Consider the following 27,454-nt stretch of genomic DNA (forward strand, 5'->3'; position numbering starts at 1 on the left):
ACTTACAGATGTGAAATGGGAATAGCAGTAACTAGAGCTTGAAGTTTAATGACAAGTGAATCTATGTTAATAATGTACGTCGTGTCTCGTTATATAATCGCGACCAACCATCGTCCTCAATGATCTCATTTTCCGCTAACGCCACTCTTGTTTTGGATTCTTGAATTCTCGAGCCAGTTGATGGTTCTTGAGAGAGAGGCACACTGTACATAGTCGTCGAGGGTAAGGGCGGCTTCTTGGCTCGCTGAATCACTCGAATGCCCATCCTGACGGTGGTTTTACGATGCAATCGTTCGTCCGCCCGTTCCGCTAAAATTCACCGAAATGTTAACGATGGGATAAAGCTGGTGGTAAACGCGAGTCAGTTCACGAATTTATCGTCGCGAATAGTTGAACAGATCTCTCGGGAAAAATATCTTGCTATTGAATTTATGTTAGAAATCAAGACTTGGTATTTTTAGATTCAAGAGTCATTCTTTTTCTTAGGAATTATTGCGTGATTGCGTGATTGTAGTAGGGGAGACCGGGGCTCGTTGGCACTGTTTTCACAATTTCGGCATTTGAGTTTTCAAACAACTAATTATCATGATTAAACAGTACTAATATGATAGAGAGAACCTTTTTCTACATTTTCATGCCAGGAACGCTCCTGTATACTGTATAGTTTCTTTGTAATAAGTGAAATACGAACATGCTGCATTGTAGCCAACTTGCCCCGATAGTAGGGCAAGTTGGCTATGCGACAAAAGTCCATGTTAAATTAATGAAAACGTAATAGAAACACAAAACGGGTAACAGATATGTGCTTCTTGATAAAGATTGTATCTTTTAAAGTTATTTTGTAATGATCGAATAGCAAAATGCTGTTGCAGAAAAACAATTGTAAATTATTTTAGATGTAGCATTCTTCAACATAAAAATATTAATATAAATATATATCTAGCTTCTATAATATCAGCATTGTAGGTAGCAAATCACATACACAGGTCTCACGCGCACGGCAACAACAAGTCAAGCTAAGCGTGCCTTGATATGAGCCAACATATCCCATCCCTATATACGTTTGATTTCAGTCATTTTATTACAATAAATCACTGTTCTTCCTCAAAATAACATGTCGATGTCGTATAGTAACAGAAACGTTTCTTTTAACTAATGATACTTTTATTTACTTCTCAAGCTGAAGAACATTAATACGATATCTTGAAACGCTCGAAAATTTACTTGCCACCTCTTGAATCAGAGTCTTCTCTTTTTCTATTGTAATACTTGATTGATTTAAATAAAACTTTGGGAAAAGTACCTATGTCATAAAAGAGATATTTTGTGATAACTTTTCCATTGTTTCTTTCGCTATAAATACATAAACGGAACGCATTGCTAACTTGCCTCTTGTGCCAACGAGCCCCGGTCTCCTCTAATTTGATATCGATGAAGATTACTTTCTATTTCTAGAAAGAAATTATGCATGTAGCATAAATATGAAAAATTCTAATCAGGAAAGGTACAGGAGTGTTCCCCTCCGATTTTAATATGTTGTTTTCTAGACAAAAATAAGAGACACGTATTTTTTTATATGTGCCCGTACGCATGTTTAGGGGCTAAAACACTCCTTTGAAAAAAATCGACTTTCTCTCTCACTACAAAAACAAATGTATCATTTTTACACATTTAAAGTGCGTTATTCATTGTAGACACTTTTTACACACTTTATCGTGTGTAAATTAAATTCACTTCAGGTGTGTTTTTAATTTACACACGATAAAACGTGTAAGAAGTCTACAATGAATAATGCACTTAAAATGTGTAAATGTAACACACTTGTGTTTGTAGTGTGCAGTCTTCAAAAATAAAGATATCATTAACTAAAATAAAGTTACATTAACGTCACATTAATCCAAAAGTGTGCCACGCTTTATTATAAAAGTAGACGCTACGAAACAACTTATATACAAGTTGTGCAATGTGCAGTTCCGTCATCATTCTTATACCATCGTTCGTCATATTTTAAATTTGAGAAACGGATCTCATCGGATGCCATTTATCGGATGATCTGATACCAGACGGCAACCAACCTCCTTAACACGCTTAAACTGTGTTACTTTTTTCCGTGTTATTTTCGCTCGTGTGTTATTATCAACGTGTGTCGCATCGTAGAATATGTATAAAATAGTATTTCGCGTATTGATTCAACACGCTTTATGTGTGTTCGAATTAACGTGTTTTGCTGATATTGCTTCGAGAAAGTGTGTACATTGCACCTTCTAACTATGTTGAAACTACACGCTTACGTGCGTTGCAGAACGAATAAGTGTGTAATATCAACAGCAGTCGCTCAGTACACGTGACAAAGCGTATTATGTTTTATTTCCACACGTTAAACGTACGTCGAACACACTTATTTTTTGTAGTGCTTTTGGGCCGAATATCTCTGAAACTATAAAAGATAGAAAATGAATTTTTTAAACAAAAGTTGAATGGTTTGAAGAGTACTTTAAAATAATAATAAAAAATGTTTTAAAATTTTTACAATAAAATTTTTATTTTTTAATAAAAATAAAATAATTAAATAAAAAAATTTTATTTTGTCATTATTCTAAAGTGCTCTTCAAACCATTCAATTTTTGTTTAAAAAAATTTTTTCTATCTTTTATATATATATAGATATTTATTCGTCCCGAAAGAGAAAAGCCGATTTTTTTCGAAGGGGTATTCATACTAAATATGCGTATGAGCACGTGTAAAAAAATACGTGTTCCTTATTTTCGTCTAGAAAGGCAACATATTAAAAGCTCATCAAAATCAGAGGGAGACACTTCTTGTAAGTGAAGAATTTTATATAATAGAAACTCTATAGGACTCTAAGAAACTAATTATAGAACTATTTGAGATAGCTTTATATAATATAATACTTGGAACAGAAATAGATTTTAAAATCTTTTATGAGAAATTTATTAAGATATGTTTATTTTTTCCACGCCTCGAATCGACTGTAAACAGAAAGTCCTCTGTTGTTCGATAGAGATGCTTCGAATTCTTATTCCTGCGTAATTGTGTGTCCGGGAGATGGAAAATACATTCCCTTCGTTCGTAAATACATTTATTCCTACTTCGTTCACGAACGTTCGTAATTACACCTCGCTTCGAGTTGCTGTACGCCATTGTCTTTTATTCGAAGTGCATACGTGCATTCGTCGAGACCGAGGAAATAAAGCCCGAGAAAATCGGCAAGCTTTTTTCACTCACCAACGTAAACTCTGACGTCGTAGCTGTTACCTATAGGTGGGCCATTGTATTCCTTAGCTGGTACCAGTTGCACGGATGGTGGGGCGAATGAGGGAATTTCTATGGTGAACGCGTGTGCATTAGGTCCTAATCTTTTGATAAGTGCTTCCTGTAAAAAGAAAGGTCTCGGTTCAATATATCTCAATTTCTCTTTGCACTTTCCATTAGGTAATTGTTAGAAAAATTGTGGCGCTCCTCCACGACGTGATAATTCGTATGCAGATTTCTCGTCGAGATAGAGTCGACGAAAAGAAAATATTTTTACGCAATTTGGAGATACGAACGCAATCACCATTTACAGGGTAGAAAAATATTTTGATTACGCGCATCTACTTTAAACGTACATAAAAAAATTATAACAGGGCTATCTGTATTATGTTGTTGAAAAGAGCTTTTATTTAACTTATCGGCGACATTTCTGATTTAAAGAAATAATAATTTCAAATTCTTGTTCATGTATGTATTTATATTGAAGATAAGAAGATTTATCGATAATCAGGATTTCTTTTTTTGGAGATTTTGTACGCGGAATATAGATTATCATACGTTCTATATTCTGTTGTATATATTTCATAAAGTACATTATATCGAAAATATGAGAGAAAGGCATGCTATAACGATCTTTCATTTAAAAAGTTTTCAACGAGGATAAAGATTGAAAAATAAAATGCTGAAAAAACTTTCAGCGAGGCGTATTATATATTTGAAATAACATTTATGAAAAAAACAAATATTGTTAATTTGCCACATCGATATTTATCAATATAAATTTTATTATACATATGAAATATCACGTACGCGATTTTTACAAAGGCACTGTCATTCTCATTTTTAAATAAATAAATAGCTGATTATATATATATATATATATATTCGAATTTATATATAAATGAACATCAATCTATTCTGCGGATTTATTATCAAAATTAAACATAACTAATTAGGTATTTATACATGTTCAAGTGAATAATAATGCCATCGAGAACTTTGCGGATCTGTAAATGTAGGTATGAGTATTATGGATATGTTTACCGAATTACAAAATAAAATATGAAAATTAATCTTTAGATGGGTGTTAAAAATTTTTGTCCATAAGTACTTAAAATTTTTGCGAATCGATTTCGAGAAGTAGAAAGTAAAAAAAAATGCTTCAAAAGATTTGTTTTTTGTACGTGCTTATACAATATTTTAAATGTGAACTTAATTCAAATAGTCTTTTATATAGAGAAATTGTATATACAAGTAAAAAGACGTACTCAGAAATGTAAAATATTTTGAATTAACCTGTAGAGGACGGGAAGTCTATTTTTAGGCTCCACGGGGATCGCTTATTTTTCGTAGTATAACACTTTAACACATATATGGAAATTAGAAATAAAAATCATAAAAAGTCATGAAAAAACTTGCCCGTTCTTTAAAGGTTAATATACAATTTGCATACTTTTTTAAGTGTAATATATGATTTACATATTTTAAAAATAAATATTCTACCATTTTTCATATTCCAATTAATCCAAATGTGTTGTAAGCTAGACGTACATAACAAAAAATAAAAATTTTACGTGAAAATCGGACATACTGACTGACATATTGGATACGGCAAATTGGCATAAATCCATAAATACATTGTCGTTGTTATAACATTTGTTTTATATGCGATGATTGAATAAAACACATCTAAAAGGTTTGCTATGATATTACTTAATATTCTTCACTCTGGCAATTTTAATTGTTAAAATTGATCGAAATTAAGCGATTCGTAAACATAAAGAAAATGTTTTCCGAAATTTAAATGACAGAAATAAACCTTGGCACTTTCAAGTGTTACACATGTGCATGATGTCAACAGTTTCTTTTTTTATCGCCTCAAGCAAGGAGTCTTGCGTTCGTTCTTTTTCCTAAAAGACATTCATTAGCGCCAGTAATTACGTAGTTCAAATTCCCAAGCGTAGCAATCATCAGCGTAATTATCTTTTTGGAAAAGTGACATGTACCTTGCATACGGTTTCACCGTATGCTCGTGGGATTAAGGAATTTAGAGAGAAAATATCCTATCGCATGCTTAAATCGCACATTAATAGCAATGAATACGTAGACAGTTTTGAAATTGATCTTTCTTTAAATATCGAGGAGCATCAATAGCTGTCGAATATAAAGAAATATACGACTGAAAAGTAAACGATTTTCCAGGAATTAAAAATAAGTAATAAGACTTTAATCGTTATTTTAAACTCAAATGATTTCTACTACAATAAATTTGTGTAAATTGCGTCCAGTTGTCAACACACATTATTGATATTTAATATTGACAATTTGACATTTATGATAAATGATGATTTTCCTCGACTGTTTAGCTGAAATATCGGTTTTAAATTTGTCGAGGAGTAGGGGAGACCGGGGCTAAGCCGACCCCATTAACATGATAATAATGGGTTACCGTACACCTCTCGCTTTCGCACTTCTCGAATTATACGAAAGTATAATGTCGTATAACGTGTATATTTGTTTTTGGTTTAAATTTGATTCTCTCCCCGTGTCCTTCGAGTCACTGTAAGTACCGTGTCTAAGGAACATCTGCGCGCAAAGATAATTCCGAGTCGGATTAGGAGGCAGCGCGTACCTACTGGCTTTTCTGTTCCATCAGTTCAAGGATTCACGATGGCGAATCGGCGCGGTGTACGCGTGAACGCGCGTGATAATAAAACGAAGGATATACTATCTTCGCGAAGGAAAATGCGGGCCAAGGTCAGTTCCTTGCCAGACGAGGGTCAAATCCAGTTACGACATTTTACCTGATTTTGTATAGAGTTTAGAAATCTCTCTCGCCTTTTCACAATGCTGTTATTTTAAGATTAAACGTGATGAATACTGTACCTACTATTATAAAGAAAACGCGATGTAAAGTACGCGTCTATCGTTCGGAGTCCTTGAGTGAAGAAGGAAATACGATCATGAGATATACGGATTTAGATTCGAGAGTGCCGAAGTACTTACGATTCTAATTTTCTTCGGAAGAATGTAAGAATTTGGAACAGTTGAGTATCATTGAAGCAAAATCCTTTTTTCGTTGATTGTATTATTTGTGGAAAATTTTATACGGGAAGGAGAAAAATGGTGGATTTATATAAATGATTATATCTCATATCGATTACTTGAAAAAATCATTTTATTTTTTGTTGCTCCGACGGAGCAAAAATTTTTTGTTTTAAAATTTTGCTACCAAATATAAAATCCTTCATTAAAAAACATAAATTTAATTTAAAAATTATATTGTCATGGAAAACATAACTATTTTCAATTTTGGTTTACCAAAATAGTTTATAAATATAGGAATATGCAATCTGTACTTTACAACAAGATAATATGACTTCAGAAAACGTCCAGATAAAAAATAAATACGAAACAAGCAATAATACATATAAAGATACTTGGAGGCAGTAGTATATATCGCTATTACTTCAAATTATTGTTTACTAATTGTAAGATAACAAACGCATGAAGCATTCGTGAATGATAATGTATTAATGTTATTTGTTCTAATGAATATTACGTATCGTATTAGCATAATTACGTCGGTTTTGGATAGATTATAGCATAGAATGATGCGTTGTTATGCGTTATCATTGTGCACATGTTATGTTTCCCGTAAGTGCTGCTATTGAAATATTCAAGTCACATATTAATGAGCATTGGTTATGTATTTTCTGTGATATTCGAAATTCGAGCGATCCTCTTATATCATGACCCATTTCAACAAGGATTCCTTTCGTGGAATGTGCATACAACAAGCTCACAATAATGCATATTGATTCGACGTATCCTTCCCTGAGAGAGAAGTTCCGATTTCATACCGCAGAGATATCCTCAAGTTCTTTTCCGACAGATCACCGACAGACCTTTCTGATCTTCAAAGTCGTGGCTTTATTAAAACGCTAACGGGGTTCATGTGTCAGTAATTATTGATAGTTTTTGTGCGGCGTAACATTTTTATTATTTTATCATAATTATGATGAGCTTGAAACGTGGATAAAAATAACGATATTTATGAAATGTAGAAATGGAATGAATATTAATTACATTTTATGTCTCGCCGCTTTGGAGAACTGTTATCTCACCGCGGTTATTGTGGGGCTCGACCAACAGGGAAGCGCATTCGCTGATAAAAAAGGAAAAAAAGCGACATTCACACATACTCTGGCCGTATTTTCACGAATTTTTTTTTCCCGTCCCAGAACGTGGCTAACTGCAATTTATTTCTTTGGCTTGCCGACCGTCTGTCGTGCAGAGGGAAATACGGTGATGTACACATGGAACTCGTGACATTTTGACGTTCAACGTGACCCGAAAGTTTTTTTTTCCCCTTGATATTCTATTACGGGCAACATTTGTACGCATCGTCACAATTTTATTCGCTTTCGAGTGCAATGCCGCGACTTCGTTCTCGATAAGCCTAACGCGATCAGTCTTTAAAATTCCATCGCGCTGATTACCTCCAGTGTAACGTACAGACAGCGCTTTCTATCAGATTGCTGAACGCATGTGTATGTGTTTCCGATATTTCGCGTGCTTTTATTCGCCCGATGCATTTCTCTCTCGAGGTAGCAAGGCATTTTCTGTGCATGTCGCGTTTATCTTCGGATCGATCCTGGAATTGAGATCGCGCTCATTGTCGAATGCTCACGTAGGAAGAGCCGAGGGCGCGATAAATAATATAATTTTCACGGCAGCCTGCGAAACCTTCTGTCGTTAGGTCGAGGTCAAGGCCGCGTTGCCGCGGGGAATGATTTTGTAGCGTACTCGAGGAGTAGCGTGCTCTTCCGCTGAAGATTTCAGATTTCCTTTGGCGAACGCGATTCTTTGGCGAAAATTTCAGATTTTCCACTCTCCCTCGAGAGCCCTTAACGAAAATTCAATCGTAGCATTCTTTTGACATTATCGATCGCTGATGCCGATAATACGCAATTTTGACCCGAATTGGCAATTTTGTGAATAACCGTAAATTTTCTTAAAGAATATATCGTGGAATATATTTATACATTTGGAATCAATTTTTCCTTGGTGAAAATATCGAGGAAGATTATCAATATCATCATTTATTGCAATTTTTGATATCGTGTATTTTTGCAACCGCGTCTCTATTTAAAAATTTCTTAAAATAAACTTTACTTGAAATTCGAAGGAGAATAGTTATCTATAAGAATATACATAGTACAGTAATAAAATGCGTGAATTTTGTTTGACTAAATGGCAGTATAGTATAGTATTATACCTATACTGCCTATACATTATGATTTTATTATAGAAATTAGGTACAAATTTAGATTTGATCATTACCGATTTTTAATTTATTCAAGAGCAAAAATAAAGCATCGATCTTATGTGTGCGATAAATATTATAAGACAAATACGATACTAGTAAGAAAATTACTTGTTTATGTGTATTTTATTTGTCAAAGTATTTTTTTTACAATGCACTCCATGGCTGGCATTGTGTCCTGGAGACAACTGCGGTGATATCCTACTTTTTTCAATACTAGATATAACTTGAAATTTTCTCACGTCTCTGCCATTTATGGAGAAATATGTATATATTTTTCAATATTTTGCGTGACAGTTCACGCGATTGCACATATCTTGTTTTACTGAAACTTTTTACGTCACCTTTCTCTGTTTTTCATTAATCGGATAATGGTAACTTTCTAAATTAATTTATTTTGCAGCAATGTACAGACGGCGTCATTAATGCCTTCCTAGCTGTGTTCTGGGGATTTCTATAGTGCACGTTACATGTACTATGCCTTCAGGTGGAAGGCATTAATGACGCCGTCTGTACATTCATATCTGCATTTTCAAAGGATTTTATCGTGTAAATGTACATTGTGTAATATCATGAACATCATAATAATTAACGTGATTTGTTGAAACAGACTTTTGTTAAACCATTTTCAAGGTGCATCGAAAATTAATATGAAAATTATACCAAAAAATATTTGAAAAAGAGATACGTATTCATATTTAACGTATATTTGACGATTTTATAATTTACAAGCTACGAGATTTTCCAATAATATATTCGCGAATTTATCTCTTATTTTTACGAAAAATACTTCGTGCGTACGAATATCATTTTTAGCTGGTTAATTGGTGCGCTGTGATAAAAGAGCGTGTAGTTATTTTAATGTGAAACAAGATCAACTTAGGTCTTTTAAAAAGGCCTTACTTTACTTTAATTACGTCGGCGTATTATTAATACATGATGAAAAATTTCATTTTATATCTAATTGTAAGTTAAAATAATAGAGTCACTGCTTTATATCTAAATTAAAGTTATAGTCACAGGATTTTATTTTGACATCAATATTATTTGTACATATTTGCAGCAGTGATAGTTACAAGGAGATTATCTAGTAAATTGTAGTTTAATATCTTCTAAGTAATTATGGTTTCGTTGATCACATTAGTCTTTGTTTGACCTAAGATATATAATTTTTCAGTGTAGCTAAATCCGATAGAAATCTTACTTTTTATAATTTTACAAGAGACGTGTTTTGACGCCATGAAAACTGCAAAGAGATTTTCACCGGTTGATCCTTTTTAGTTTCGCTCGTGAAGAGAATTTTTCACATGGCTTTGACAGTGCGTTATGGGTTCTCCAGTTTCACAGAGAATTTCGGTCTCCTCCAACATCTACCCTCGTCAAGATATCCAGAAAGTATCCAGTTGATACAAACGTGATACGTTTGCGATAGGTTCTTATTCTGGTCAAGAGTAATCAAAGAACTCATTTCGCACCGTATTATTTTGATGTACCATTGTTGAGAAACACCATATGAAAGCCTTATTTATCTTTTTCATGCCGTATTAATATTAATTGCCTGCAAGACGATGAGATGCTTAGTTGGAGTGGAGATGGTTAGGTTTATGGTATAGTTGGAATGGGGATTAGTTATAGGATAGCTCCGTTCGGAAATGTGATTCAGATACAGATCAGAGAAACTCTCTCATGTTCCTTTTAGTTTTTCATATCATCGAGATTTTTTAAGACGTTAGGGATTAATGCGTTGCAATAAATCGTATTGTCGAAAACTAATTGTAAAAATATTGTTAAAATCTCACTTACAATTTGCTATATTGGGTATTTGCTATATTGGGTGTCCCAACGAAAAGTGTCCACCAGGATTATTTTAGAATCTAGCGATTTTTCCGAAAAACCCCGAGATAAGTCGATTTGCGAGGGAGACAGGTCTTCGTCATAAATTCACCTACTTTGAGCTAACCCCCTAAGCGGGAAAGCTCTCTCTTAAATGGCAATCTTAAATGGCAACAGGGATTAAGTGACACATTATTTTAAAAGTCTTAATTCTTTTTTACTCTTTTATCGATCTTATATGATATAAATAGTTCAATACGGTATTGTTCATTAACATGCAGTGTTAGTTTCTATAGTTCTAAGTTCTAATATGTATTGAGTTTAATCATTAATTGTTTATCAGAAGAATTATATTACATTAAATAGAAGCAAGTTTATTTCTATTTTTTTCAATTTAGAAATATCTATTAAGAATCAGTTAGTATGATTCCAAAAGGAATCTGTTTGTTTTTACAATTGATGTTTGTGTCTTTTATTTTTCGCTTTATTATTTCGTACATTTTTTTCCGTTTCAAATTTTGCAACGTTTGTTTATTCATATGTGTATCGCGTTCCTGCAAGGTTAACTTAAAAGCATAAAATTATTTTTGTTTCTCTGTGCGTTAAACCAGAATGCATTGTAGGATGATGTGGCGCAATCAGCGATGTCGTTGTACCCGAATTCAAAATTTTATGATCGCGTAGCGCTGAATTTCGCTCGCGGGACCGGTTACGCGTACGATTTGTGTGCCTATAAAAATCAGACGCGGCAAAGAAATAAGCGAGACAGCTTTTGAAGTTGCAAGATTTAATTGGCAGTTCGCAAAAATAGTTTTGCGTGCTCGATACGGAAACGTGATTGAGCGTTCCCAATATAGCGTGATATATTCGATATCGCGTGAGTGTTTTAAATCGCTTGTTGTGTGATCGATATTTTTTAGGTATATATTTCCGGTATATTTTCGATAGATTAAATTTTTCATGATATAGACACAAAAATGTATTTTACGTCAGTTTATTTATTGTTATACGAAGAGTTTTTTTTATACCACTTCAAAGTTTGAACAAAATTAAATCAGATTGCTTTTAGAATGCATGAAGATAATTAAGGAGTTTTCATTCGCATAATAAAGTGTGATGAAGATATAATAGGATTTGTGTAGTCGGAAATTCATTTATCATTTCATCGTCTTCATCTTTCTTGCGAAGTGCTTAGGGAGATTATCAATATCTACTAGTGCCGAGACATCCCCCGATTGCATCCAATGTCCTGTTCGAAATGCATTGCTTCGAAATTGCAGCGTAGTGCATCGCGAAATGCAGGGTGCTTGAAATTCTGTAATCGTGTAGTGAGTTGAGAGGGTGCATACTTATTTCTCTATTAAGTACAGTCGACGATATTATTATATCGATATCCTAATCATTATATCGTTAGACAGGACGGTCGGACTAATTATGGAGTTCCTACAAATCACAGTTTCTATACACAGCGATAAGTACAGTTTAATCAAGGAAAGCATAAATTGCACTTATACTGTAACCTAAATCCTTGAAATATATTGGTCTATATTTCACGTCGCGCAGTTAAGACACGCTATGAATACATCTGTGCTCGTAACGATGATGCGAGTTTCAACATGTGTATATGAATAGCGGGTACGAAAATCGCCGCGACTCACGACGAACTGATTCGTGAATTTACTTTCTTTAATTATCACCGATATTTTCGCTCACATTTTTCAAGCTCGAGATCTTTCAATATAATACATTGTGTAGTGAAAAAATGATAAAATAAAAAAGAAATCGTTATTTTAGAAATAATATTTAACGAGAACGTGCGATTCTTGCATAGTAGGGTAAACTCGGGTAAGATGGCCATACAGGAAAGATGGCCAACCCATGTTCATTCGATGTTTCATGGCGAGTTAGATTGAGAGAACGTAGGTTGGCCATCTTTCCTGTATGGCCATCTTTACCCTATGTCGTAATCTGTGACTAGTGACGGTCGATTTTATTGTAACAATTTGCATACCAACCTGTAATGGGCTCTTAGTTTCCAGATGATGAGCTCCCACGTAGGATGGGTACAGTTGGGCCAGACACATCATCGCCTCGTTGCAAAATTTCAAGCCCATTACTTCTTCGTCCTCTCTTCCGTAACGGAAAGTCAGCGTCACCTGACCGAATACCTATAAAAATAACAATTCGGCTTGTTTTTAGGATAATATGTACATAATCGTGATGAATCTACAACTTTTGACTTAAATTATTTTATAACAAAAATTCTTCTTTTACATCCCGTCGGAGATTATTACAAAAAAATTACAAATGTTAAAACGCCGTTGTGTACGTAAAATATGTGTTTAAATGTACTAGGAATATTTCAAGATATATTATCTCATTGAAAATGAGTAAGCGAGCGTGTCAAGATGTTGGCATAAGAAATATGGTATAGCCAATCCTTCATCTTTTTTTCCTTTCCTATATTGTGAGAATTGGAATCGCTCACAATCCAACTTTAATTAACTCCGATCGAACGTCAGAAGAAACTTTCCAGTAGAGTTAACATTACTTATAACTAAGTAAGATGCTTTATGAATTCGAGAAGCTTATTTCAGTCATTGAACTTCACATTTCAAGATTCGATAGTCTTAGTCCCAGCAGTTTTTTTTATATATATATCGAGTTTCTTGTAAATGTTATACAGTTCTGAAAACAAATTGTAAAAAGGGGTTTACTAGATTTATATTTTGTATGTGACTGTGCAGTCTTTTCGATAAACATTCTAACAGTTATAAAATAGTATTAAAAAAAATAAATATTTGTAATTCGTTGTTTCATAAGACGAAGGTATCTTACCTTCTTTTCGCGCACATAGTCGGAATCAACTAAGAGGACACCTAGAAGTTTGTTGTCATTGATGGCTTCACTGACGATAATATCTCTGCTGGCTAAGTAAAGTGTCAATTTATTATTCGGCGAGGTTTTCTTGTATACCCTGCAGATCAGAAAATATTTTATGTTAAAAGAAGATAAATTTGAAGGATTAGATCCAAATAGTATTTAAATTAAATTTCGTAGAATATTAAAATTCATATAATTCTCCGTTTCAGTTGAAGAAAAGTTAGAAAGGGTTTAATGCTGCGATGACGTATAAAATGTGTTGTAAATGCAAATTTATTCATTGGATTTGTAGCTTGAACATTCAAAAACAAAAAGACACGGTGTCTTCTTTTGTATCTAAAAAAATGTTTAATTAGAGTTAAAGTCCTTTGGCTATGGCTGCATGATGCGGAGCCGCACCGCTCCGTATGCACAGGTCAATTGCGGAATGCGATTGGACATTCCTAATAACGACGAGACGTAAAAAGAGTCACTAATGTGACATTTTGTCTGAAAAAAGTGTTTAGTGGAAAACTGTAGTGGCGTTTCGTTCTAAGGAATCAATTAGTGGGAAACCACTATACATGCGCGTAGCAGCTAGAAAATTAAATTTGTACACGCTATAGGTACACATTTTTTGGTAAAATACAACATCTATAAAGTAGATAAGGAATAGGATACATAAAGGATGTACAGAAAGGCTAACGCAATGTTTTTTCACAGAAGTATCGCAAATCCTATAATCTACCAAAACTTTCGGCAGAGATTCATTATATCATTAGTTTGTTGTCTCAGCGTCGAGAGTCTTTGCACCTGTCCGAGACAATTTATCGGTTAATTCATCTTATGGCGAAGTCGCTTCTGGCTTACAATTAGAGCAGTTACTACTGATTGTAATACGGATTGACGTAGGTTTGATCCGCTTTATTTTTAACATTTATCAAAAGCGAGCCATCAATTTTACCGGGATTTTATCTGCGTGCCTGCGTGCCGCTCGATATCAGTTGCATTCATTAGTTACAGTGGCACATTGTCAAATGCGTAGTGCGCTCGCGTATGCTGAATAAATATGCTTATTTAAACGCGATCGACTGTATTAATTGCTATACATCAAGATACGCATTTGATTTTGGCATCTTTTTCACGAGATAATGATTGTACAAAGCGCACCCACGTACGCGTTATCATCCTCTCTATTATTTAATACGCGACAGCAATTAACAATGGCTTTGCTGATCATCGGCGAATTTATTCGAATAATCGTTCAAAAGCAACAAGTAATTAAAATTATAATGATTCGTGTTCGTGGAATTATTTGTCTGCATTTTGCTTCGAATAAATAGGGCCGCTCTTTGTGATATGTAACGACTTTTGCACTAATTAACAATGATGTTTGGCATCCCGGTTAGTTGATAATAGTTAGCTAAGACTCTTATCTCAAGTGCCCTGATGATGCCGTTTGTGTCAGTACGCATTCGAGAATGGCAACTAAGATTACATTCTCTCTAGGCTTATTGGTAGATAATGAATTTAGGCTACATTATCATGTGCGTATGCGTATTATGCTTGATACTAGTAGGACAAAGTAAAATTGAAATCTTTAGTTACTGATTGCAAGATCCTTAGTCTTTGTCAATTCATTGTCAATCTTTCTCAATGCACAAAATAGAAAATATAAAAAAAAATTAAAAGAATTTAGCTTTATTTTCAAAATTAAAATTTGCGCTTAAAGTTTAAATAATTGTCGAAACAAGAATATTGGCAGAAATAGGAGGATTAACATCAGCGATCGATACTTTAGTACGTACGATTGCATAATATGTGCGATCAATATCTTATGGTGCGTGTCATTAAGCGTTACTGGCTCTTTCTAACGAAGCGAGACGTTAATTAATGCAAATCTACCTTAGAATGCTCATGGTATGGGTAACGTTTTTTTAATTAAACTCCGAAACAGAATCTTCTGTACTGCAATTCATCCCGTTACTTCGACGGAAATCTTGTTTTTAAATTAAATACGAGGTCTGAAACCACCGTGCGTATTAATCAAACTTTACCCGGTGTGGTTGTACGTATAAGTACTTATTGTAGAAGTGTTTGAAAGATGCTTGCTGTTACGGCGCGTTAAAACAAGATTTACGACGAACTGACTGCATTTCACGGAGATTCTATTAGATGTTTTCAGTTGGAATTCTTTTTGATGCTCTTTTCTCGCATCAGTGTGGACTTGCTCTCCCTTAATATTATTTAATTAAGTATAAATAAACGATAGCAGAATTTATGTTATCTTTAAGAAAAGATCGTCACATTAAATATTGTTATACTAAAAAATTTTAAAATAAGAAATTTTTGATAAAAATTAACCCATAATATAAATTTGAAGCTTATTTATATATTCTTAAATAAATGGCTTTCTTTCTTTAATAAACATATGTTTATAGGATTGACTCTGTTACTATTGTCAGTAAGACTAGGCATACATTGAATAACCCCGAATAAAAAAAAAAGATTTTTATTTTATCGCGTTTTAGATTGTTTTTTCGTGTTTTGATAGCACAAGTGACATGCAGCTGAAAAACAGAAATGCGCGCTTCAAAGCAAAATAAAATACGAACGAGCAAGTTGTACAACTGAATAGTTAAATAATAGAAGCATTTTTTAAAAGCGTGAAATATAACGTACGTCCAGAACATGTGTAATAAAAAAATGTCTGAAGCATAGAGTTCAGAGAGAAAAACAATTATACTTTCATTCGAAGCGAAAACTTTTCGCTAAAATGTTTTGACTTGAAATAGAATCGAAAGTTTGCCTTGATTGAACTAGATATTTTTTTTCTATTTTGTTTAAGGTAGTTGTATCGCAAAACCCATTTTCATGGGAATTTTTTAAAATTTGAAGTGGTGTAAGTCAAATTTTTAAAAATATTTTCTCGTGTGCATGGATGCAATTTATATATTGTACAGATTGCATCTATAATGCACACGAGAAAATATTTTAAAAAATTTGACTTACACCACTATGGTTTTTACCCCTCCATATGTAGTTCATTGCCGCTAAAGCTTTAAGTCTTTTCTTCAATACTTTTTATCTCATTAATCTTCCTTTGTAACGTTCAACAGACATTTTTGCTTCTATTTCTTCTATTCTATTCAAAATAACCTCGATAGCATACTAACGCGAGCGTCGCGAGCTAATCTCGATGGTATACTGACATTACTGACGCGAGTAAAAACAGTAAAAACAGTACAAGTTCAGTCAAAAGTTTTACACAGATAAGTAGAGTTTTCCGTACATTATCATATTGCAGTGTGACCATTATTTTTGACTAGTACTGTCGCGATACAATTATCTTAAAATAGAAACGTATTTGTTTTGTACTGTTTATTTTCTGTGTCAACGTTTATTTAGTCTAAAATGACAGTTGAATTCGAAAGATCTTAACAAACGAAACTAGAGATATAAATATATCATTGCTAGGCACGTGTTATGGAACTTTTCGGAATTATTTTCGCTAGAAAACCAATAGAAATCTAGGAAATAACTAAACAATTCCGATCGGAATCAATTGCGAAAAATTCCTTAATACGTGACCTGTAGTCAGAAACGTAGTATATTGATATTTAATGCATTTTATAAATATAATAAGACGATCTGCTTCTAATATTTATTTATGTTCGACACATGGATGAAATGTTATATCCTAGTGGTAAATCATGTATAAAAATTCCTGATAACATAAATATACAGTAAAAAATTTTGTGTTAACACATTTCACGTGTCCCAATTTGTCCACTTTAATTTTGATGTTAATTTAACAGAAGGCAAATATGTAAATAAATAACACAAGTAATATGTGAAAAATTAACAAAAAATTGTAACACATGGACGCTATCTGGAAGCAAAGTTTATGCTAAATTAACATATTTATAATGTTAAATTTAATTAAAATTAGAAAAGGATAAAATGCTATTTTTACATTAAATGTTATTTTTTCTTCTCTTTTTCTTATAGAAAATCAAAGACAGCGATATTTCTTTATAATATATAACATAAGAAACATGTCGATTGAACAGATGGAAACTCTTATAAAAATTAACACAATTTAGATGTTTATTTTAACATATAAAATATGTCACTAACAAAAGAATTCGTGCATTTACATATAAATATAATTATTTTAACTCTTAGAAACGGTGAATATTAACTTAACGCAGCAAAATCAAAATAACACAATGACAATATGTTACATTAATACAAGTATATGTTAAAATTTTAACACAAAAATTTCTACACGGGTATAGAAATCCACACAAAATACAAAATGTTTTTTACCGTGTATGCATTTGTATATGCAATCTGACACCAATACTTTGCGCGTTTACGATCTTTTTACTATCTTACATATATTTTCGTTGACGACAGATAACATTACTTGAAAAAAAGTTTTCCTCTTTGTCACTGTGTAAAATGATCAAATACTGTATATTTAAGGTATCATCCCTTTAGACTTTTTTAAGCGAATTATCCAGACCTTGAAGATCCTATATAATACTTTTCCTCTTCCCACCGAATAAGCTACAAATACACCCAGAATAATCGGATCAAGGATTTCTCATGACTTTAATTATTCAATTTTCCAGCTTTTAGTCATATTGTATAAATGAGATACATAGGTAAGCGTATCTATATTAAATTTTTGTTAGAGCTGTGTGTATTAATATTAAATATATATAATATTAAAACTATAAATTATTAACTATCAGCTGTTATTATCACCATCCATTTTTGTTGAGCATTATGTGAATTTAGATAGTTTTTTGCGTTTTTTGTTATTTACAATAATTATTTCTGACAAATTTTCGTCACGATTTTAATTTGCTAAATTCAAATTCTAAATAATAAATTAAGATAATAGATTCTAAATAAAAGATAAGATTCTTTCTAAATAATAAATAACAAATTTAAACATAAGGTAAAAATCGTTTATTATATTTAAAGGTAAAGAAAATTAAATGTGAAAAATATAAATGTGCAGTGTATAGCAGATGCATGTGTTATACAAATAGTATTTTTTGATACTTTACTAATTTTTCGTTAGAATTACAAAAATGAGATATAATGTGAAAAGATTACGATTTATAATTATTTATAATCAAATCTAATAACATATTACCTTTGACTGCTGAATGTGACATCCGATATGTGATCCGGACTCGTATCGATTTTTCTGAAATACAGAAGAAACGAGCGGTGTTACTTATTGGAAGACTACATTTATTTTGAATGTAGGTGAATGTATGAAAATTATATAAAATTATGAATTTTTTGCATTTATCACGGAAAGAGCATGTAAATATTTTAGTTGACGCGATATGATTTATTTACCATTGCAAAATTATTGGCATTGATCGGTCGGAGTTAAATTGGGGAAGCAATCTCAATTGTTGACATTTCACTTGCCAACAGTAGTATCGTGCCGGCTTGTTTATTCCTCCCACGTTTCTCGGTTGTTGGAAACTGGAAAAGTGCGACACGTGCCATAGCAATCTATACTAGTCACGTTTTTACAGGGACTGGAGATATTTATATTTGTGTTTTGATTTATATTTGCCATTAGAGAGCATAGACAGAAAGCAATTTATTTTAAATGCTTTATATTCATCGAAGGATTATGTTACACTTCAAGTCACGTAGGAAAGAAACGTTTTTTCTTTTAGATCGGAAAGATCTTTCTTTGTTTTTCAAATTTTATAAATTTGACATTTATATAATTTACTATACACTTTTTATTTCTCCGATACCACTTCTTATATTGCTCCGAAACAATTCAAACAAGTTTTATGTAACTTTAATTATAAGGAGCTGACTTTTTAATTATTTTCGCAAAAAGTCCGCGTGAAAATCGTTGCAAAATTGTTCAAACGAGGCGACGTACGTGTGATTTTAATTAATAAGTTAAAACGTGCGGTTTACACTGTAAGCGAGTTATGCAAGTTCGTAATTTGTTGCCGTTTTAATTGTAGGTTGCCATAGATGATAGTTTTGCGTCGTGCAAAATAGTCGCGGTTTTGTGCCGTTTTTGTGCGGAAAAAAATGAAATAAATATGCACGGGTTTGTGCGTCGGGCGTGAAGAATTTTGTTCTCGAAGCTTTTATATTTATAGCTTAATCTCTTTGTGACACCGGTGAAAAATATTTTCCAAGCGGTAATAAAAAAGTTTATTTAGTCAGATATTATATCGAAAATTATTTCAACAATACCAATTTCTTATGGAACTCACGATCAATTCCAGTTAATTAAAATTTAAAAACATCTAATAATAAAAATATTTGCGGCATTGCAAATCAAAGATCTCAAACAAATTTAGTATTACCTACTTAAATAAGTAGATAATAAATCATAAAACATTTATTCACGATTAACTGGATTAATATTAAGTTGAAATTTAATCGAGATAAAAAATTTGAAGCGGAAAAAGAACTTTGCTAATGTTTTGTTAAAATTATTCTTCGTTAATGGCTTTTTATCGCCTAAAATAATTTGTGAAAGATACAGGTATCATCTGTTGATAGCCTTAGACTTCGGTCGCGTCGCAATTGAGTAGATCGCGGGGCGTGACGCTGATACTTCTACGTGATTGTAATTTATCGTAGCGGTAATTGGATTACAGGGAATTGTACACGATGCACTATACACATTATCCGACCTTGAGAATGATAGATTACCTGTCAGCTTTGTCAGTATTTGTAACGTTCTTCGTTGCAACACCGTTTATACTGGTTTGCGCGATGTGCTATCCAGGCTGTCCTTTGCTAATCTTTAATAGGCATGTGAAAATTGGTGCCATAATTGGACGCTAAAAAATCTAATTTTTTTTTACAAAATTTAATTACGTTTTCTTCACACTTTATGAGCGAATGTAATTTTACGAAAATTAATTAATCGCAGCAATTATTTATAAACGCAGTTATTTTGCAACACTGTTTTTTTTATTGTATATAGCTGATTGAAACATTGCACGTATTTGGCACGTATTTCAGGAAGATAGCTGAAAAAAATTAAAATACAAAAAATTCATTTTTATAACATGCTCTTATTTAGTAAATCTTGCTGTGCAAGCCACGGCGTATGTGTATATATCTTTTTCCATTAACCTAATTAGAAATTATACTATTACTAAGCATTTTGTCAAATTTTTTACACTCGATATAACGTGAGCCTCAGTAATATTAATTGTTAATATCATTATATTATCACACTATCATATATCTATATCATGTTTTTTTTTGCAATCTCTCACGCTTCAAAATGTCGATGCTAGAACGCGTTTAAAAAAATCGTAACTGATTGTAATATATCCTGTGTTCCTGTGCAAATGTTGCAATGCAAATGTTCGATTGGCCCCGAATAGCATAATAGCGCATAAACAGCAGTGTACAACGGGGAAATGCGCATATTGCGGACGATAAACAGAAAAAGCCGTAACCTGGCGTTAAGATCGCATAAATCATTGGCATATAAACATTTAAAATGGCACAGTTGTTCATAGTTGCAACTCTGGCGCAGAAGTAAATTTCCGATTATGTTTTACGGTGAATGTTGTGGATTAATTGCGAAAAATTCAAATGTCCGATCTTTTTCGTAAAAATGACAAACGTAGAGATTTTGATAGACGTTTTATTATTTAAATAAATGACGCCAACAGAGTTGGACTGTTTTCGCTATCAACATATATGTATTATAAAATATCATTTGAAGTACATCGATATTTCGTCAGATTGATAAGATTTATTATGGAAGAAATAAATGATTTCTCAACATGGTCTCTTGCATGGTCTTGCGCATTCTGAGTTTTACGTGAATGCATTCGAACCTTCATTATTATCCACTTACTTTAACTATAATTGATCTTTATAATGGTAATATTATAATGATTATAATGACAGTATTATAATACAATAATAAGATTAGAGTTTCTTTGTATTGCTATAAAAAACATCTTATATTATTGATGACATATTACTACACAAATACTATAATAAATATATTTAATAAATAAATATACTTATAATAAGTATATATGTTTTTAAATATATTTAGTAATAAATATACATATTACATATTATATGTACTATCTATAACAAATATATTTTTTACATGTCGTACATAGCCATGAAATATTGCTACAACTTATGCGAACGATATTTCCGAATTTTATCAGGTTAATACATGGCTTTGTAAAATATCGCGTTTAGTAAAATATAATGCGTGTATATCGATACCCGAGTGCATCGCATGTGCGTAATCAAGTTATCACAGTGTCAACTTTATCACAGTTTCAACTTTATCGTTATGGTTTTCGAATTGAATGCGACAATCGCAGGGCGCAATCGCCTTTCTCCACGCATTCGAATTTCAGGGTGCATCGAGACGTTAACGTTGGTCGTTTCGCATCGCGGCGCCCATTATCGAGCGTCGTTTTACGAGAACTGCGTGACTCGATCGACGCAGCAATGCAATTCTCGTGGCCCAGGTGCAGGCAACGGAAACGGACGTCGCGTCGCGTCGTATGCCATTGCAGGGGCTTGAAACCTAAAGCGGAGTGGACGGAATAAAAATTTTTTCGTCGTCGATGAAAGCACGTGCGTAATGTGGTTTTCCGATGCACGAAGCCAGCGCGCGCTCGTGCCAAGAGGGACCAAATATATGAATGACGCGACGTTTGATGAAGAAACGTGACTTTATACGCGCACGTCGAAATAAAACATGGCTTTTTCATCGCATCATATTTTCTATAACAACAAAATTACTAATAAGTTTCTAGTAGTATGATATATTCGTAATAATTTGAAAAGATAATTTTACGTCTTTATTCTCTTCTACATTACACGGGATATATATCCTACATTCAGCGTCAAAGGCGGATAGCATTTAACCCTCCATTGCCCTCGTTCAGCAAGCGTTAGTGCTCTCGTATCAACGCCGTGCCGCGTCTGTACTTGTATCACTGGATTAGTGCGGCGTTGTTTTTTTTTTCAGATCAACACAGTTTTAATCCCGTATCACACTACGGATTAGGATTGAGATTGGACTGAAATTTAATCAATTATAATAAAAAAACTATAATCAAGCTTAGTGAATTTTGCTCTGATATGAGCGTTCGTCTCATACGAGGATCAAATCAACGTTAGTTATTCGTGGCAATGTCAATATTACTTGATTGTGCCTTGTCAAAAATAATGTGCCTTGGGAAATCATTGTTCTTCAGTGACGTACAAGCGCAAATACGAAATAGATAGTTTTGGAAGGGTCAAGGTTCAATGTTTTCGTGGTGATGCTACAATCTGAATCGCGGTTGACATGCCGGAAATGGGAAATAAATCCCACGAGCCGAGAGCTGCCCGCGTTTCGTGTGGGTCTGATCAAAATGGCAGATATTCTTATCGCGTCCACGTGATATTTTGTTGATGCCGGGTTGGCCTCGATGAATTACGGTTTATTCATGCGACGGCGTGTAACGCGATGGGACTAGGTAAGCTTCCATCGCACCGACAAGGTTCTTGGTTAAAGTGTTGGGTTGTGATCTAGCGAGGTCATTGCGAATGCGAGGCCCCAGACGGTCGTCTATTTTGTTACTATAATGAAACGGTCTCTTTGTTATCGCGCCGAGAAAATCATTTTCCTTCATCGTGAATTTCATCTCTTCTTTCTTATTAAACGTGTTGTGAAATTTTGTAGATTACTTGATAAGGCTAAAGAATAGAAAACGTTGATGCGGGCGGACAATACTTTTGCTAAAATAATTATATTTCCGGAACGATCGCCATCAACATTCATTTATATCTTTTGGGGAACCTTGAGGTAATTAATTTTAGCTTTTCCTTGAGTCTCTGAAGTTTCGAGAAAAGTTATTAATACGAAATAATGAAAAATGAAAATTAAAAGATACGACAAGTAAAAGTTATGAAAATTTCTATCCTAAATTCTAGAGGATAGAAAGTTTCTAAATTACCATATATTAAAATTCTTTTCGCAGGAATGATGTTTTCTCGGTATAGCACTTCTACCTAGAGTTCTACCGAAAAGTGTCATGACTCAAATCGATCTTGATTTAAAAATAAAGAGAAAGTTACTACCAATTTTCTTATAGTGAAAACACACACATGAAGTTCTTATCTTGTTATCATTATATATTTTTGAATCCTTATCAGTCAGCGAAATTTTAATCGCTTGCGAAAGACGCAGATAAAAATAGGCTTTAGTCTATTTTTAGTATTCATAGAAATATAGAATTTATTTAATAAATAAAAAATAATATTTATTGCCAGAATCCTCCTTATAAAACTCCTATAAAATGGTTCTTAAATACATTTAGAACTGCGTGAAAACTCTTTTAAAATACACACAGAACTCTCGAAAATCGAGAGCGTCTCACGTTCATTCACGTAAAAGCGCCTTTCTTGGGTGTAAAAATTCTAAAACAATGTTTATCTACAGAACTCTATATAAAATGTTTAAATACATTCAGAACTGCACGAGAACTCTTTTAGAATAATTAGAATTATTTAGAATCGTTCAATATCTAACTTTTGTTCCCATCAAAGACAACTTTTTCGAGCGATAAAAATGAAGAAAATAATGTTTATCGCTAGAATTCTTTTTAGAACTTGATGTAGAACTATAAATCTTTTAAAATCTTTCAATGATTATTAAAAGAATTCCCGTGGGACAAAGTAAGACGCTGCCTAAACCTGGCGTCTTAGTTTGTCCTTTTTTGTATTTTAATAACCTGCATAACTATTTGTTTAATCTATAGAGAACTGTAGAATAATTAAAAATAAAATTAGAATTTTCAATATTTTATGAGCTCCACAAATATGCCAGGTTCATACACATAAATTCTTCCTGGAACGTATCAGGAACTCTAAAACCTTTCGTGCAAAAACGAAATTTTTTTTTAATTTTTATTTATTTTTATTTTAGCTATTTCGTTATTATTCCGTTTTCTCTAATAGAAAACACAATAAAAATCTAAGAAATAACTGAACAATTCCGATCGGAATCCATTCCGAAAAGTTTCATAATACGTGACCAGGGCACGTATTATGAAACTTTTCGGAATGGATTCCGATCGGAATTGTTCAGTTATTTCTTAGATTTCTATTGTCTTTTCTAGGGATAACGGAATAATTCCGATCGGAATTTATTCCGAAAAGTTCCATAATACGTGCCCAGAACTCGGTTGTTTGCATCAGAATTCTGAAAATTCTGATAACTTCACAGAGGTAGATGTCCATACAATACACTGTCACTCGGAATTCATTGTCTCCCGTTCAAATGGCATGCAATAGTTACGCGAATCGATGAACGCATGTTGAACCGCGGTGCATGGTACAATCTTCCTGGGAAATGGATCGGGCAGCGATGCACGTTGCGATTTGATGTCATCGAGAGGCTCGTATTGATATCTTGATATGTGTTACATACAAGCTCTATTGCGATATTATTTGCTTGGTTAGTATGATCGTTCTGTGCCGTTTGCACTTTATGCGATTACAATTTTATATTGAATTTTTCTCGACGACTTGATTCAAGCTCAAAATAATAAAAAGTGCACATTCATTCTACTAGCAATAAATCCGATTGAAATTGACACTTAAACCAGGTAATAAAAATGCAATTGAAGGTGCTCGACAAATTCCTTTAGTACATATTTCGTAGCGAATACAATAGATAACGAAACAATATAGTATTATTATATTATCGTTAAATTAAGGCACGTTAATAAATTGGTGCGGTATATTTAACTAACTATTGTTATAAATTGAAATTTACACGATAATTGCATACAATTGTAAGTTATGACTCCACTGGCTCTAATTTGCATTTACCATTTCGCAATACACTCATCGCAAAACATATTGCGAAATCACCTTGAACTAATTAATTACAGAGTATATATATATATATAAATGTTTGAGGCATTATACTCGTATGTGATTTTGATTGTAAGCCACATTATGTCATTCTCAATCGGATTTGGTCCTATCAAACTTAAATCTCTTCAACCCTATTAAAGTCTTTTTCTCCTTAACAGTAAGGTACACTGTAGGAAAAATTAGTACTCGTGAGTTTTCATTCCATTTGATCCTATGCAATCATCTGTAATATAAAACCTTTTTATATTACATTCAAAGTAGCTTAGAAAAGCTTCAATGACATAAGAATAATATTTAAAAAACCATCCGGTTAAGATTAATGATAACGTAACATTGAATTCTCTTATAAGATTCATTAACATTCCTGTTTTTCTTTGCAAAAATTTCACAATCAATATTTTGATGAAATATAAATCATAATAAAAGCGGCAGGCCCCCCTGTAAATCTACGATTAGCTTCTATAAAAAGTTGATGAAATATTGCATGGTTATTGAAATATTGTCGGTAGATAAAAGCAATTTTAATGGTTCGTGGAACACTTCAGGATATCACAAATGTGCCAATCATCATAGCGCCTTTTTTGTTCGTAAAAAAAATAGAGGGCAGGAGCCCCTCCTATATTATACTTAGGTTAATGAAGTAGCAGACTGCTAGAAAATTAATTAGTTTGATAAAAGCTTTCAGCATCGAAAGCTGCATTTCAATAACTTGTCAGACTCTTACATTTTTTATTCCTTTTTGTTAAAGAAAAAAATCAATCAAATTTTGCCGATAAACTTTTGTGTACGATATCTATTATGCGCAACTAATCTCAAATTTTACAACAGTTATAATTTCTGTTTTCAATTTTTTATTAGGTATTAATTACTAACGCAACTAATTTTATACACGTAAAAATTGGTAAAATTAAGAACAAATTAATCTTTTATTAAATGCAATTAGTATACAAATAATACAATAGTACAAAGTTGTGAGTAACTTGATAAGCGCATAAATTAACAACCGGGTAAATATAATTACTTAAACTTAAGCGTTAACGTTGGCTAATGTTGAGTGCACTGCAAATTCAAGTGTGTTATTTTAGCTGAAGCTCTTCATACACATTTCTTACCGTTTTAAATCATAAAGAAATATATGTGAAAAGAACTTCAGTCTAATGTATCATTTTTAGACATTCATGCGTGTAAAAATAACACACTTGGATTTGCAGTGTGTGTTTAAATAATATCAGAATTAATTTATCTTGAAATTTAAGCGTTAATTGTAATCGGAGCAAACCATTGACTGTATGGAATTTTTCAAAGGCTGTACGGGAGTTTTTAATTGCAAATAATAAGCTGAAATCCGTTTCGAACGAGTTTATCATAGTGTGTTATCTGACATATAGGCTACGGTCAACGTGACGCTACAAATGCTTCGAAGCATTCCTCTTCTCTTTTCTTTCAATGAAGAAAGAAGGAGAAGAAGAACGCTCCAAAGCATTTGTAGCGTCACGTTGACCGTAGCCATAGTGTGTTGAAACGCATATCGATCTGATATGTGGCGTATTATTCTCTATCTCTTTCTCTCTTTGTCGATTTCTGTCTAATTCTCTCTCTCTCTCTCTCTCTCTCTCTCTCTCTCTCTCTCTCTCTCTCTCTCTCTCTCTCTTTCTATCTCTTTGTCTCTTTGTTTTTTTTATTCGTCATGGTGTAAAATCGTTTATTGCATGTCCAATGTTATTTGTTTTTAATATTTGTATATAACAAAACAGTAAAAACGCTCGCGGGATATGTCATCGCAAATATATGAAAGAATATACAAAGGGAATAAATCCACCGCGAAAGAATGTCTGGCAAAATTCATTGAGTAAAAATGGTAGCACTGCCCAAGCAATCTTCTTTTGTGAATGCGATGGCAAGGCCGTTCTTTCTTCGTTGCAACGACTAAGGGAAGTATTCGTGGCTCAAGAGTACTTTTGCCGAGCTCCGAATTTATTATGTATTGTGCCTTTCTGTGGCGCGATCGCTGATGTAATTAAGATCTGTGAGATTCTCGATCATAGACTTGCTTTCTCCGATACTTGTTAGAATACGCTTTTATACTGCAAATACTGTTCCTTTTACGCATCCTATACAACAGAAATTCTAAAGAATATGAATGGTAAAGCGGTATTTTTTATCATCACTCTTGAAACACTGTTCAAGTTTTATGAAACATATACAAACACACACACA

At 33.0% G+C, this 27,454-nt stretch overlaps 2 protein-coding genes across 2 annotated transcripts in view; one reads left to right on the forward strand and one right to left on the reverse strand.

Moving 5' to 3' along the window:
* The window catches only part of LOC139778173 (uncharacterized), a 42,979-nt gene that overhangs the window by 12,378 nt on the left and 3,147 nt on the right, over positions 1-27,454 (forward strand). The gene's annotated exons all lie outside the window — the stretch shown is intronic.
* Positions 1-27,454, reverse strand: part of LOC139778154 (phosrestin-2) — a 38,510-nt gene that overhangs the window by 10,745 nt on the left and 311 nt on the right. The window contains exons 2-6 of the mRNA XM_071715995.1: positions 18,471-18,524; positions 13,274-13,412; positions 12,451-12,603; positions 3,247-3,394; positions 109-309 (exon numbers count right to left, since the gene is read on the reverse strand). Of these exons, the coding sequence (XP_071572096.1) occupies positions 109-309; positions 3,247-3,394; positions 12,451-12,603; positions 13,274-13,412; positions 18,471-18,524 (695 nt within the window). The remainder of the gene's footprint in view (positions 1-108; positions 310-3,246; positions 3,395-12,450; positions 12,604-13,273; positions 13,413-18,470; positions 18,525-27,454) is intronic.

Source organism: Temnothorax nylanderi, unplaced genomic scaffold (genome assembly GCF_030848795.1).
Source record: "Temnothorax nylanderi isolate EJ_2023f unplaced genomic scaffold, tnyl_v1.0 TNYL_tig0174_pilon, whole genome shotgun sequence".
Taxonomy (NCBI): Eukaryota; Metazoa; Arthropoda; class Insecta; order Hymenoptera; family Formicidae; genus Temnothorax; species Temnothorax nylanderi.